The 13,551-nt window shown below is 36.5% G+C and overlaps 1 protein-coding gene across 2 annotated transcripts in view; it reads right to left on the bottom strand.

The window, feature by feature from the left end:
- The window catches only part of espn (espin), a 159,618-nt gene that overhangs the window by 89,303 nt on the left and 56,764 nt on the right, over positions 1-13,551 (bottom strand). For both annotated transcript variants that reach the window (XM_056463117.1, XM_056463116.1), the window contains exons 6-7: positions 10,854-11,085; positions 6,861-7,135 (exon numbers count right to left, since the gene is read on the bottom strand). In XM_056463117.1, coding sequence (XP_056319092.1) covers positions 6,861-7,135; positions 10,854-11,085 — 507 coding nt within the window. The remainder of the gene's footprint in view (positions 1-6,860; positions 7,136-10,853; positions 11,086-13,551) is intronic.

Here is a 13,551-nt window from a genome sequence, read left to right on the forward strand (position 1 = left end):
TATCGCAACACTTAGTCCACTATAATATACTGTTATAGTAATCCAATATTCCTCAACAAGGTTTGATGGGAAGATCTGAGTGATTTGTGTCTCCAACACTCCCATTAATGCTACAACACAGTTCAATTCCCAGTAATGATCTGAAAATCCTCATGTTGGGATGTGCTGGACGGATCTGACAGTTTAATTAGTTAAATGAATGTCAAGTCCTTCATGCGCCGCATCAACAGAGCTTTCGGGAGGTCAGCACCACTAATGGAAGCCCTCATTAACGGAAGCACAAAAGTAGCATTGTGTTCATGTCTGTACGAGTGTTTGAGTCCATATCGTGTGTGTGCACCTGCTCCGTGGTTTGCCCCATTGTGTGATTAGGGTCTTTTTACAGATATAAGTTTGTTGGCTAGACAACAAACACAAGATGCATTGCTGGTCTGATTATCCAGCATTTAAATGTGCTATTTATAACAAACCTCCATGATTAATTAGTCCATATTGTGTTGCCTTACTGTCAAAGATAAGTTGTTATCTTACACCTACATATGTATTCCATGCCAATTAAAATAGACGAGTGTGTGTTAATTAGATGTTTCAGTGTAGAGTCCGCAGGGAATGCTCTGGATATTATGGGTCGATACACAGAATGACTCTATGGAATATTTAGCTGCACAGAACTCAGATGGGACGGAGCAAACTAAGGCCGGTCTTTGTCATTAAGTGAACTGTATAGTCATTATATCATATTGCCTGAATGAGCTTATTTTAACTTTCTAAGACGCTGAGTCGTTAGCATCTCAATAGTGGTTGAAATATCATAAAATAATAGATCATTTATTTTGCTATAGCAGGTTTGTGTGTTTACAATTTAACATATTGCTAGCCTGTTTAACACAATGCTGGGTTAATAAGCACACATTTAGCTGTTGCTACCATGTTTGTTTGTTTACAATTCAGCACATTGCTAGTCTGTTTAACACAATGCTAACTTTTTAATAGTTCAGCTGTTGCTACATGTGTTTGTTTGTTTGTTAACAATTTAGCACATTGCTAACCTGTTTAACACAATGCTAGCTTTTTAATGGTTTAACTGTTGCTACATTTGTTTGTTTGTTTGTTTGTTTAAAATTCAGCACATTGCTAGCCTGTTTAACACAACCCTGCTAAAAAAATCCAGCTTAAACCAGCCAGGTTGTCTGGTTTTTAGCTGGTTGACCAGCCTGGAAATGGCCAAAACCCCTCTAAAACCAGGCTGGTCAACCAGCTAAAAACCAACCAACCTGGCTGGTTTAAGCTGGAACAGGTTTCCAGCCGTTTCCAGCCATTTCCAGCCTGGTCTTAGCTGGTCAGGCTGGAAAATGACCAGCTAAAACCATCTAAAACCAGCTTGACCAGCCTGGTTTAAGCTGGACATAGCTGGTTTTGGCTGGGCTCCCAGCCTGGCTAGGCTGGTCAAGCTAGTTTTAGCTGGTCATCTCCCAGCCTGACCAGCTAGGACCAGGCTGGAAATGGCTGGAAACCAGCCTGGAAATGGCCAAAACCCCTCTAAAACCAGGCTGGTCGACCAGCTAAAACCAGCCTAGGCTGGTTTAAGCTGTTTTTTTTCAGTAGGGAATGCTAGCTTTTTTAAGGTTTAGCTGTTTTTACCATGTTTATTTGTTTACAATTTAGCACATTGCTAGCCTGTTTAACACAATGCTAGCTTTTTAATGGTTTAGCTGTTGCTACATTTGTTTGTTTGTTTACAATTTAGCACATTGCTAGCCTGTTTAACACAATGCTAGCTTTTTAATGGTTTAGCTGTTGCTACATTTGTATGTTTGTTTACAATTTAGCACATTGCTAACCTGTTTAAAACAATGCTGGCTTTTTAACTGTTTAGTTGTTGCTAGCAGGTGTGTGTGTTTGTTTACAATTTAGTACATTGCTAGCCTGTTTAACACAATACTAGCTTTTTAACAGTTTAGTTGCTACCATGTTTGTTTGTTTACGATTTAGCACACTGCTAGCCTGTTTAACACAATGCTAGCTTTTTAATGATTTATGTGTTGCTACCATGTTTGTTTGTTTGTTTGTTTACAATTTAGCACATCACTACCCTATTTACACAATGCTGGATTTTTAACGGTTTAGCTGTTGCTACCATGTTTATTTGTTTACAATTTAGCACATTGCTAACCTGTTTAACACAATGCTAATTTTTTTTTAACAGTTTAGCTGTTGCTAGCAGTTTTGTGTATTTTCTTACAATTTAGCATATTGCATTCCTGTTTAACACAATGCTGTTTTTTTAATGATTTAGCTGTATCATGTTTGTTTACAATTTAGCTCATTGCTAGCCTGTTAAACACAATGCTATCTTTTAAAATAGTTTATCTGTTGCTACCATGTTTGTTTGTTTACAATTGAGCACATTGCTAGCCTGTTTAACCCAATGCTAGCTTTTTAATGATTTAGCTGTTGCTATGTTTGTTTGTTTACAATTTAGCACACTGGTAGCCTGTTTAACATAATGCTTTGTTTTAAATGTTTTAGCTGTGGCTACCATGTTTGTTTATTTGTTTACAATTTAGCACATTTCTAACCTGTTTAACACAATGCTATCTTTTTAATGGTTTAGTTGTTGCTAGCAGATGTGTGTGTTTGTTTACCATTTAGCACGTTGCTAGCCAGTTTAACACAATGCTAGCATTTTAACAGTTTAGTTGCTACCATGTTTGTTTGTTTACAATTTAGCACGTTGATAGCCTGTTTAACACAATGCTGTTTGTTTAATGATTTAGCTGTACCATGTTTGTTTACAATTTAGCACATTGCTAGCCTGTTTAACAAATGCTAGCTTTTTTAATACTTTATCTGTTGCTACCATGTTTGTTTGTTTACAATTCAGCACATTGCTAGCCTGTTTAACACAATGCTAGCTTTTAATGGTTTAGCTGTTTCTACCATGTTTATTTGTTTACAATTCAGCACATTGCTAGCCTGTTTAACACAATGCTGACTTTTTAATGATTTAGCTGTTGCTACCATGTTTGTTTGTTTCTTTACAATTTAGCACATTGCTAGCCTGTTTAACACAATGTTAGCTTTTTTAATGGTTTAGCTGTTGCTAGCAGGTTCGAGTGTTTTTTTTTACAATTTAGCACATTGTTAGCCTGTTTAACAAAATGATAGCTTTTTAATGGTTTAGCTGTTTCTACCATGTTTATTTGTTTACAGTTTAGCACATTGCTAGCCTGTTTAATGCTAGCACTTCGTCTGTTTTTTTTTACAATTTAACACATTGTTAGCCTGTTTAACACAATGCTAGCTTTTTAATGATTTAGCTGTTGCTACCATGTTTGTTTGTTTGTTTACAATTTAGCACACTGCTATCCTGTTTAACATAATACTATGTTTTAAATGTTTTAGCTTTTGCTACCATGTTTGTTTGTTTGTTTGTTTGTTTACAATTTAGCACATTGCTAGCATCCCTACTGAAAAAAACAGCATATGCTGGTAAGGTATGTTTTGATGCTGGTATGCTGGTCTTGCTGGTTTCAGTGGTGGTCTTGCTGGTCTCAATGTTGGTCTTGCTGGTGTCAATGCTGGTTTTGCTGGTCTTGCTGGTTTCAGTGCTGGTCTTGCTGGTTTTAATGCTGGTTTTGCTGGTATTGATGCTGGTTTTGCTGGTCTTCCCTACTGAAAAAACAGCTTAAACCAGCCTTGGCTGTTTGGCTGGTTTTAGCTGGTCGACCAGCCTGGTTTTAGAGGGGTTTTGGTCATTTCCATACCTAGCCAAAACCAGCTATGTACAGCTTAAACCAGGTGGTCAGGCTGGTTTTAGCTGGATGTAACTGGTCATTTTCCAGCCTGACCAGCTAAGACCAGGCTGAAAATGGCTGGAAACCAGCCTGGAAATGGCCAAAACCCTTCTAAAACCAGGCTGGTCAACCAGCTAAAACCAGCCAACCAGCCTAGGTTGGTTTAAGCTGGATTTTTCAGCAGAGTTGCTGGTCTCATTGCTGGTCTTGCTGGTCTCAATGTTGGTCAGGACCAGCACTGAGACCAGCAAGACTAGCATTGAGACCAGAACTGAAACCAGCAAAACCAGCTTCAATACCAGCAAAACCAGCATTAAAACCAGAAAGACCAGCATCAAAACATACCTTACCAGCATATGCAGTTTTTTCAGCAATGGTAGCTTTTTAACGGTTTAGCTGTTGCTAGCTGTTGCTTGTGTGTTTGTTTACAATTTACCACATTGCTAGCCTGGTTAACACAATGCTAGATTTTTATTGGTTTGATGTCTAACTCTTGTATGCTGTTTTACATGCAATCCAGATTTGCTTGCATAGATCGTTTCTGAAAATCTATTTTATTTGAGATGCTGACCTTCATATTGTGGTAGATGCTCATGTGCAGCAGTGATTGCAAGCATGACGTGCATGAGAACAAAAAGAACATACAGGATTAGACCATTAGTAAAAACAAGATCGCTTTACATTCATGTATAAACATTGTGATTCAAGCCTTTAATCCTCATGGCTTCTAATCTGTTTGATCAAAAGCAACATAGGCTACTGTAGATGATCACTCAAATGAGGCCGTGCTCAACATTACATGACCGTATAGATAGTCACTTTCCTCAAATTTGACTCATAAGAGTATTAACTAAAATAGTGCCCCTCCTGCATTGTGCAGTTTTATCAACGGTGACTTTAATGGAAGGAAACTTTTATGTGAAACTTGATCATTTCTGTTTCTGCCATCCTGCACAACATGAGTTTCAACAAGAGCTCTAATAATATTACAATAATAATGTATGTTTGAGCTTGAATCATGCACTGTTTTCACAAGTGATGGTCTTATTATAGAGTAACTTAATTATGTAAATGTCACTTATTCAATTTAAGTCATAATAAAACTTTTATGTAATGATTATTTATTTAATTTTTTGTGCATTCTCACATTGCTCACATGATTTAACAGCTTACTAGCCTGACTTATCACATTACTAGCATGTTTTTAACAAGCACACATTAATTATTAGCACATTTCCCATTTTGCTAACACGTTTTAACACAATGCTAGAGTTTAAATGTTTTAGCTGTTGCTACCATTCTTGTTTGTTTGTTTACAATTTAGCACATTGCTAGCATGTTTAACACAATTGTAAAGCTGGATTTTAATGGTTTAGCTGTTGCTACATGGTTTGTTTGCTTGTTTACATTTTAGCACACTGCCAGCATGTTTTAGCACATTGTTATTACATTAGCACATTGCATAGTTAACACAATACTAGCTTTTTAATGGTGTATCTGTTACCACCAGGGTTGTTTACATTTTAGCACACTGCTAGCAAGTTTTAGCACCTTGCTAACATGAATAAAGATACTACTACACTTTCATATAGATGTCATCAACCCCACACCACAAAAAAAAAAGAATGATTTGATTGATCTCTATTACATCAGATACATTTCAGTAAAAGGGAACTGGATATGCTGGAATTAAAAGTAGTATAGTTAAGGCTGGGAGTCGATTCAAAAACAAATCAATTTCTTGATTCAGATGTTCTGAGAATCGAGATTCGATTCTAAAGTTTGGTTCACTTCAATGAATTGGTTCAAATAACCATATCCACAGTTCACTTATATCATTGCGTAATATCTAGCAGCTGGTTATGGTTTACCATATTCAGATATAAAATTGATTTCAAGTTAATCTATCTAATGCACACATAGACATAGACACAGTTTTTCGCCGTATGTGCCTTATAAACGGCTTTAGCATTTAGCTAATTATAGTCCACAAAAGAAGGTTTTAAGCTCCAATCTGAATGCATAAAAACACAACAGACGCATAGAACAGAACTAGGAATTGGATTTGGGGTTGAATCAAAAATTGTACGAATCAAACAGCCCTAACTGTAGTAACCAAGCTATTGGTGCATTGTTTACCAATTTTATTACCACAGTTTTACTACAAATTCCATTATTAAATTATGGTTAGTGTTGTAAAACTATTGTTTTTTTTTCTTTCTATTGTTTCCAGTTTCATTTTGAAGTAGGCTCAATTTAAAATTCTTCTAGAGTTTTTGAACCATTTTTGAACCCATTCAGCTGATAAAAGAGTCTGATGGAGCACTTTTAGCTTAGCTTAGCATAAATCATTTAATCGGATTAGACCAGTAGCATCTTGCTTTCAAAAAAGAGTTGACAGTTTTCCTATTTAAATCTTGACTCCTCTGTTGCTACCTCCTGTACTTAGACCGACAGAAAATGAAAAAATAAAAGTTGCTATTTTCTAGGTTGATATGGCTAGGCTAGGAACCATATTCTCATTCTGGTGTAATAAACAAGGAATTTTGCTATCTTACCATGACTGCAGCAGGCACAATGATATTATGGAGTGCCTAAAAATAGTCCTTAGCTAGATAAATAGGTGACAGCACTGTGTAATATGATTGCGCCTTCTGTGAGATGTGGTACAGCAGCAAAGTTCCTTGATTGTTACGAAATCAAAGTATAGTTCCTAGCCATATCGACCTCGAAAATAGCAACCTTTCATTTTTCATTGGTCTTAGTACACGATGTAACTACAAAAGAAAATTATTTTAAAATAAACCTTTTTAGTGAAATGCTAAAGGTCTAATCCGATTCAATGATTTATGCTAAGCTAAGCTAAAAAAGTGCTCCCTCCAGAGATCGCTGAATGAATTCAAAACTCAACTATTAAACTCTAGAGGACTTATTATTAGCTTTTTCCCTAAAAAGTGGAGCGTTCCTTTACAGACATATTTTCTGTTCTGCTTTTTCAGTGCTAAACTAGATGATCCCAACACCAGGATGCACAAACAAACAACAAGAAAATGTATAGCATACCTCCTTTTTGACTACGTCATTGTCTACTCGGCGAAGGTTCCTCTTCACCTTCAAGTATTCGGCGGATGCCTCCTCCTCCTCAGGTGGGTTGGGTGCGGGGTAGGCAGGGGGTGGAGGTGGAATATGGGAAGGATTTGACGGTGGTGGGGGTGGAGGAAATGTTGGAGGGGGCGGCAGGTGTGCGGGCTCTTTCGCATTGTGGGAACCACCTGCTTCATCTGGATTCAGCATGTCCATATAGGTCTGCATGTCTGTAATGGCTGAATCTGTGCCTCCTGCAATAAAACATATTACTTTAATCAATTGCTAATTGATGATCCCATGTGAAATTTCGTATAATAGCTCACATTATTGTAGAAACAACAAATCGATTATGGTTTTGCAACGATAACCTTAGTTCATGTGTGGTATTTGTAGTAAAATTGTGTTTACAGTACAATTGGCAACTATTTCATTCATTAATTTTCCTTCGGCTTAGTCCCTTTATTCATCAGGGGTAGCCACAGCGTAATGAACCGCCAACTCATCCAGCATATGTACACAGCCGATGTCCTTCCAGCTGCAACCCAGTACTAGGAAACATCCATACACACACATTCACACTCATACACTACGGCCAATTTAGTTTATTCAATTCACCTATAGTGCATCTCTTTGGACTGTGGGGGAAACCGGAGCACCCGGAGGAAACCCACGCCAACACGGGAAGAAAATGCAAACTCCACACAGAAATGTCAACAGGCCCAGCTGAGACTCGAACCAGCAACCTTCTTGCTGTGAGGTGACAATCCTAACCACTGTCTATGGGGATTAGAAAAATCAGTCCTGCGATTCCTTTCCAATCAAATCGCACATAGAAGTGAAGAGGTAAATCATATCATAATGAACTACCTCAAGACTGTGCTTTATAATTGCAGCAAACTTTTTGGAAGCATTTAAAGTGTCCAAGAAGATATCCAAAATCTTTACATGCATTGACCCAGAGACTCAATGTTTAGATGCATGTCACTGATGAGAAAATGACGGATGTTTACTGTATGATGACCGAAATGGCCTTAAACACCCAGCAGGCACAAGACCTCAACATAATGTCTGATTGAAGTAGCACCTCAACATCGTGGGGACGTTGCATTTTGTTAGGGAATGAAAATCGTGTTAATGTCAGAACCCAACGTCAGGCCGACGTCAATGTCAGGCCAACGTTAAACTAATGACGTTTTCTGTACGTTACCAATATGACGTCTATAAGACGTTGGATTTTGGTTGCCATACCTGACGAATAAATTAAAAGTATTTATCATCAATATGACATTGGTTTAAGACGTTGGCTCGACATTGGATTTTGGTCACTTTCCAACACAACCTAAAATCAACCAAATATCAACGTCATTTGACGTCGTTATTGGACATCAAAATAATATTGTCCTTAGACGCTGGCTAGACATTGAATTTTGCTCACCTGACATCGAACTAAATCGAACCTAATATTAATGTCTTATGATGTTGTGTGTCTGTTGGGCAATAATTAAGGCACTACAGATAGTTACGTTTACACACATCCACAAATTACATGTAAATGCATCAGCTTTTAACAGCGTAATACTCACTACTCACTACTCACTACTCTTGAGTACTTTTGAAAGAGCTACTTTTTACTCATACTTTGAGTAATATTTACAACAGATACTTTTACTCTACTTGCACTCCATTTGGTCCCACTTTATATTAAGTGTCCTTAACTACTACGTACTTGCATCAAAAAATAAATACAATGTACTTACTGTGTTCATAATGTATTTGAGAACACTTGTGGTGCTCTTGGGTTGGGATAGCGGTAGGGTTATGGACAGGTTTGGTGGTATGGGTAGGTTTAAGGGTGAGTTAAGGTGTAAGGGGATGGTCAACAGTGTATTTACAAATGTAGTTACAAAAATTAATTACAGATGTAATTACATACAGGTATTTAATCAAGCATAAGTACAGAGTAAATACATGTATTTACACAGTAAGTACATTGTAACGAATTATTACTTTTGGTGTAAGTACATTTTAGTTAAGGTCACTTAATATAAAGTGGGACCCTCTTTCCACCACTGGCAATCAATGCAACAAAAACATGACTACAGTTTTACTACAATATAACAATTGTTGATATTTGTAGGAGAAATAATAATGTATACAATTGTTTATAAAAAGATTTAGAAGATTTAAAGGGATAGTTGACCCCAAAATAAAAATTCTGTCCTAATTTACTCACCCTTCACTTCTTTCAGTTTGTTTCTTCTGTTAAACACAAAATAAGACAATTAGAAAAATGTTGGAGACCTGTAATCATTGACTTCCATAGCATTTGCTTTTTCTACTATAGAAGTCAATGGTTACAGGTTTTCAGCTTTCTTCAAAATATCTTCTTTTGTGTTTAACAAAGTAGAGAAATCATAAAGGGTTTGGAACCACTTGAGGGAGATTAAATAGTGAGTAAACATTCATTTCTGAGTGAACTATCCCTTTTAAAAAGTCTGCAGTTTATTTGTTTGTTCTAAAAACAGCTAGAAGTTTTCTAAAAGGGATTGTATTCTGTATTCTAACTAGGAAATTTCTTCCTCTGTTGAGTATAGACTTTCCTAATGTGTCCACTAGAGGACATGCTCACAGCAGGTTTCCTGGACAACACTATGGCAACATGTGTTCCGCTTCAGTGAGCTCAAATTTTCCCACCATTGTTAAGATGATGCTTCAATTACACAGCATTGTGCTTGGGACACATTTTTGGGGGGTGTTGGGCTTCTAATCAAAACAGGGGAATGCAGAAGATGATAAAAGAACAGTTTATGTCAAGTTATTTAAATTTACATGCTGGACAACAGACTTTTAATGTTAGTACTACTGCATTGATTCATTTTTACAAGAAGGTGACATTGTGGCTCAGTGTTTAGCACTGTAAACTTACAGCAAGAAGGTTGCTGGTTTAAGCCTCAGCAATTGGCATTACTGTGTGGAGTTTGCATGTTGTTCCCATGTTAGTGTGGGTTCCCCCACAGTCCAAAGACATGTGCTATAGGTGAATTGATTAACTAAATTGACCATAGTGTATGAGTGTGTGTGTAAATGAGTGAGTATGGGTGTTTCCCAATACTGGGTTGCGGGTGGAAGGGCATCCGCAAATATAAGTCTGAAATAAAGGAGTACAAAAGCAACAGCCGTGCATTCACCATTGTTAAATGGATGAATGAATGAATACTAGAAAGTCATAGACCTCTAAATATTTTGGATGGAATGTAAAGAAAACATAAATATATATATTTATGAATATAAATGTTTTTTAATATAGACTTTTTTTCTGATTAAAAAATAACAAAAAACCCCACCATTTCTCATCTGGCACACACGGACCTGCTTGGACAACACTGAAATACATCACATCCGGTTGGCCAGTCGCATACGCTCTAGTCGCAGGAGTTCAAATATTTTAACGGATCCGCAGTTCAAATCGGATCAGAATTTTCCACATACCGAGATGATCGAAACTCCACGCAGCTCTCGGACTACTCTCTATTGTAAATGAATGACTTCCGGTCTGACGCTTGTCGTATGTCGTGTGCAGTGAAAAGAAGGCTTAAGAATAGCCCAAAACTAGACTAGTCGTCAAATTGACAGATTAGACAGACTTTATATGTGTAGTCATTCATTTCTGTCTATTTGATGACTAGTCTAGTTTTGGCCTATTCTTCGACGTCTGTTCGATTTTCACTGACAGACCAAATTTAGCTTTGTTTTAGCCAAGACGACTATGTTTAGACATCTATTAGACATCTTTTAAAAACAAAAAATGCTTTCTGTGAGGCTACTTGTGTCATATTGCTCATATAAACCCTGACTTTTCTGAAATTTTTGCTTTTATGAACCATAGGTTTAAGTTTCACCATTTTTCTGCTATTTTAGCAAGATGTACACGAGCAAACTCTGATTGTTGGGATGTTATGTTTCTCTAACCTGTTGGTACGCGTGAGGGAGGTGAACCGCTCCTTTTCTCTCCAGTACTGGATTGGCTGGAGTTCGCCGAGTCATAATTGGACAGCGAGCTTGAAGGTGAGCAGATGTCAAAGTGGCCTGCAGGGGGTGCTGGGTTGGGCAGGGTAGCATTGGGAGAGGACAGGCCTGAGTCGGGTTGCTTATACTCCAAATCCGCCGAAGCGTCCCTTGATAAGACTCGGTGCTCCACACTCTGAGGTAAAAACAAGTGGTTTAGTAAGGTGCAAGTTAATGACACTTACAGGAAACTTTAATGAGACCCCTGCTGAAAAAAACAAACAGTTGAAACCATTATTTATAATGGAAACTATAATGGTTAAAATGTAAACTGCCATTTCCATTTGGGTCTCTACTGGTTTGTGTTTGCCTTTATGGCATATCAAAACCAATGAATCCTAATAGAATGTCACAAAACACACTCGAGACCATTTAAATGGTCTAGTTTGAATAGTTTTTGTATGATGAAAACCATTTGAACTTCTATGACTGCTTCCTGATGGGTAATTTCACCTAACAATGAACACCTTCTGATCATTTACTCACCCTTAAACAATCCAGATATAGATATTGGTTTCTTTTTGTTTCTTCAGTAGACAATTTGCGATCCTTCATGATTCAAACAATGCTAGTCAAATGAAACCATTATTATGAGAGTCTAAATAACATACAGGCAAATTAAATGAATACCAGAGGATCACTAATGTACATTGAGGTCTTATGAATTGAAACATATGATTTGTGGTGATCATTACAATAATTAACATTATAGCTACTATTAACTGACAAGGAAAGCCTTGGTAAAATGGGGAAATCCAATAATTTTCCACAAAATAGTTCTGTTGGAGAGTTTTGAGTCAGTTTTGACTTTTAGTTGGAACTGTATTTTTATTTCATGCACTGTTTTAATTACTGGAATCACACACACTGGTATATTGCCTCATTTCAATTAGAAATAACTATCAGGTACTTCTAAAAGTGAGTTATTTTAGATTGAGATTGAACTTTCAGATCTATGCTGGCTCGTGCTGCGAATTGTTTCAGTCTGTTCGGTTCAATTTGGTGAACTGGTTCATCCAGTTCCCTTAAAATAACTAGTTCAAAAGAATGATTCATTTGCAAACTGATTATTACTCTGGACCATACTTTATGCCTGAGGCCATAGATTACAGTTAACAATATGATGGTTATCATTGAGTTGCATGATATGAATCACAAATGACCATTGTTTCATCTAAAAATCCTGTTTAATGTTCTACTAGAACATTTGAATGCTCTACGGCTTGCAAATTCTTCTTTTAAAGCACACTCATTAAAATAAAAAACAATTACCAATATTAGCTTAAGAGAACACATTACTTATCTTAGATATGAAAATACACCTTTTATAAATAGATAATGCTCAAAGTTGATCTTTATAGGACGCTACCCCCAGGGAAGAACTGCTACCCCTAAAGGTATTATTTTTTGCATTTATTTTAAACACTGTATGCTAGAAGTTTTCAACATGTGGGGCAAACCAGCATCTGTTAAGGGGGTGCAAAAACCTGAGGCATAATTATTAAGAGTGGAGGATGACTGCAAATGTCCTATTTTACTATTTATTTTCATAAGGAACATGGTATGACTGAAGAATTTTCAATTTTATTGTTGTCTTTATTTTATTTTGAACTTCAAATAATGCTTTATATTGACTGAGGAACATGTATTCTGAAAATTATGCACATATGAGCTGCGTCTAAAATTGCATACGGCCATGTAGTAAGCTAAAAACAGTATGCAAGCCGAGTAGTATGTCGAGTTCAATGAAAAACGGTTCCAGAAAGCAGGTAGGACAAAAACAGAATCCAAAAAAAAAAAATCAAACAAGTAAATAGCAGGGTGAGAATGTGGTAAAATCTGAAAACGTGGTAAAAAAAAACAGGCAAGGGCTTTTATTTTTCTGGATTGCTTTTAAAACGTGTTGGTTGGTTTTAGAGAAGTGGGTGGGCGGGTCAATAGATAAAATTGGTTGGGTTTAGGGAGGGGTAAGGGTGACGAATGGGACTCGCGAGGGAAATTTGAGATCTCAAAAAGCGTTCTCAGCAGCCTCTTGTGGATTCGCGAAAACAAAAACTGCAGAAAAACGTGCCACTGGGACATATTATATATATATATATTTATATAAATAGTTTAGGTCAGAATCATTTTAGCCTCGCTGAATTATTAGCACCCCTGTTTACCTTTTCTCCAATTTCTGTTTAACTGAGAGAGATTTTTTCAGCACATTTCTAAACATAATAGTTTTAATAACAAATTTCTAATAACTGAATTATTTTATCTTTGTCATGATGACAGTAAATAATATTTGACTAGATATTTTTCAAGACACTTAAAGTGACATTTAAAGGCTTAACTAGGTTAATTAGGTTAACTAGGCAGGTTAGGGTTAAACCATAACGATGGTTTGTTCTGTTGACTATCAAAATAAAAAATAGCTTAAAGGGGCTAATAATTTTGACCTTAAAATGGTTATAAATGTATATATATATATATATATATATATATATATATATATATATATATATATATATATATATATATATATATATATATATATATATATATATATATATACAGATGTTACTACTTCAATGTGTTCCTTATGGCGCCATTCATACCG

The sequence above is a fragment of the Danio aesculapii genome, chromosome 8, assembly GCF_903798145.1.
Source record: "Danio aesculapii chromosome 8, fDanAes4.1, whole genome shotgun sequence".
Classification (NCBI taxonomy): domain Eukaryota; kingdom Metazoa; phylum Chordata; class Actinopteri; order Cypriniformes; family Danionidae; genus Danio; species Danio aesculapii.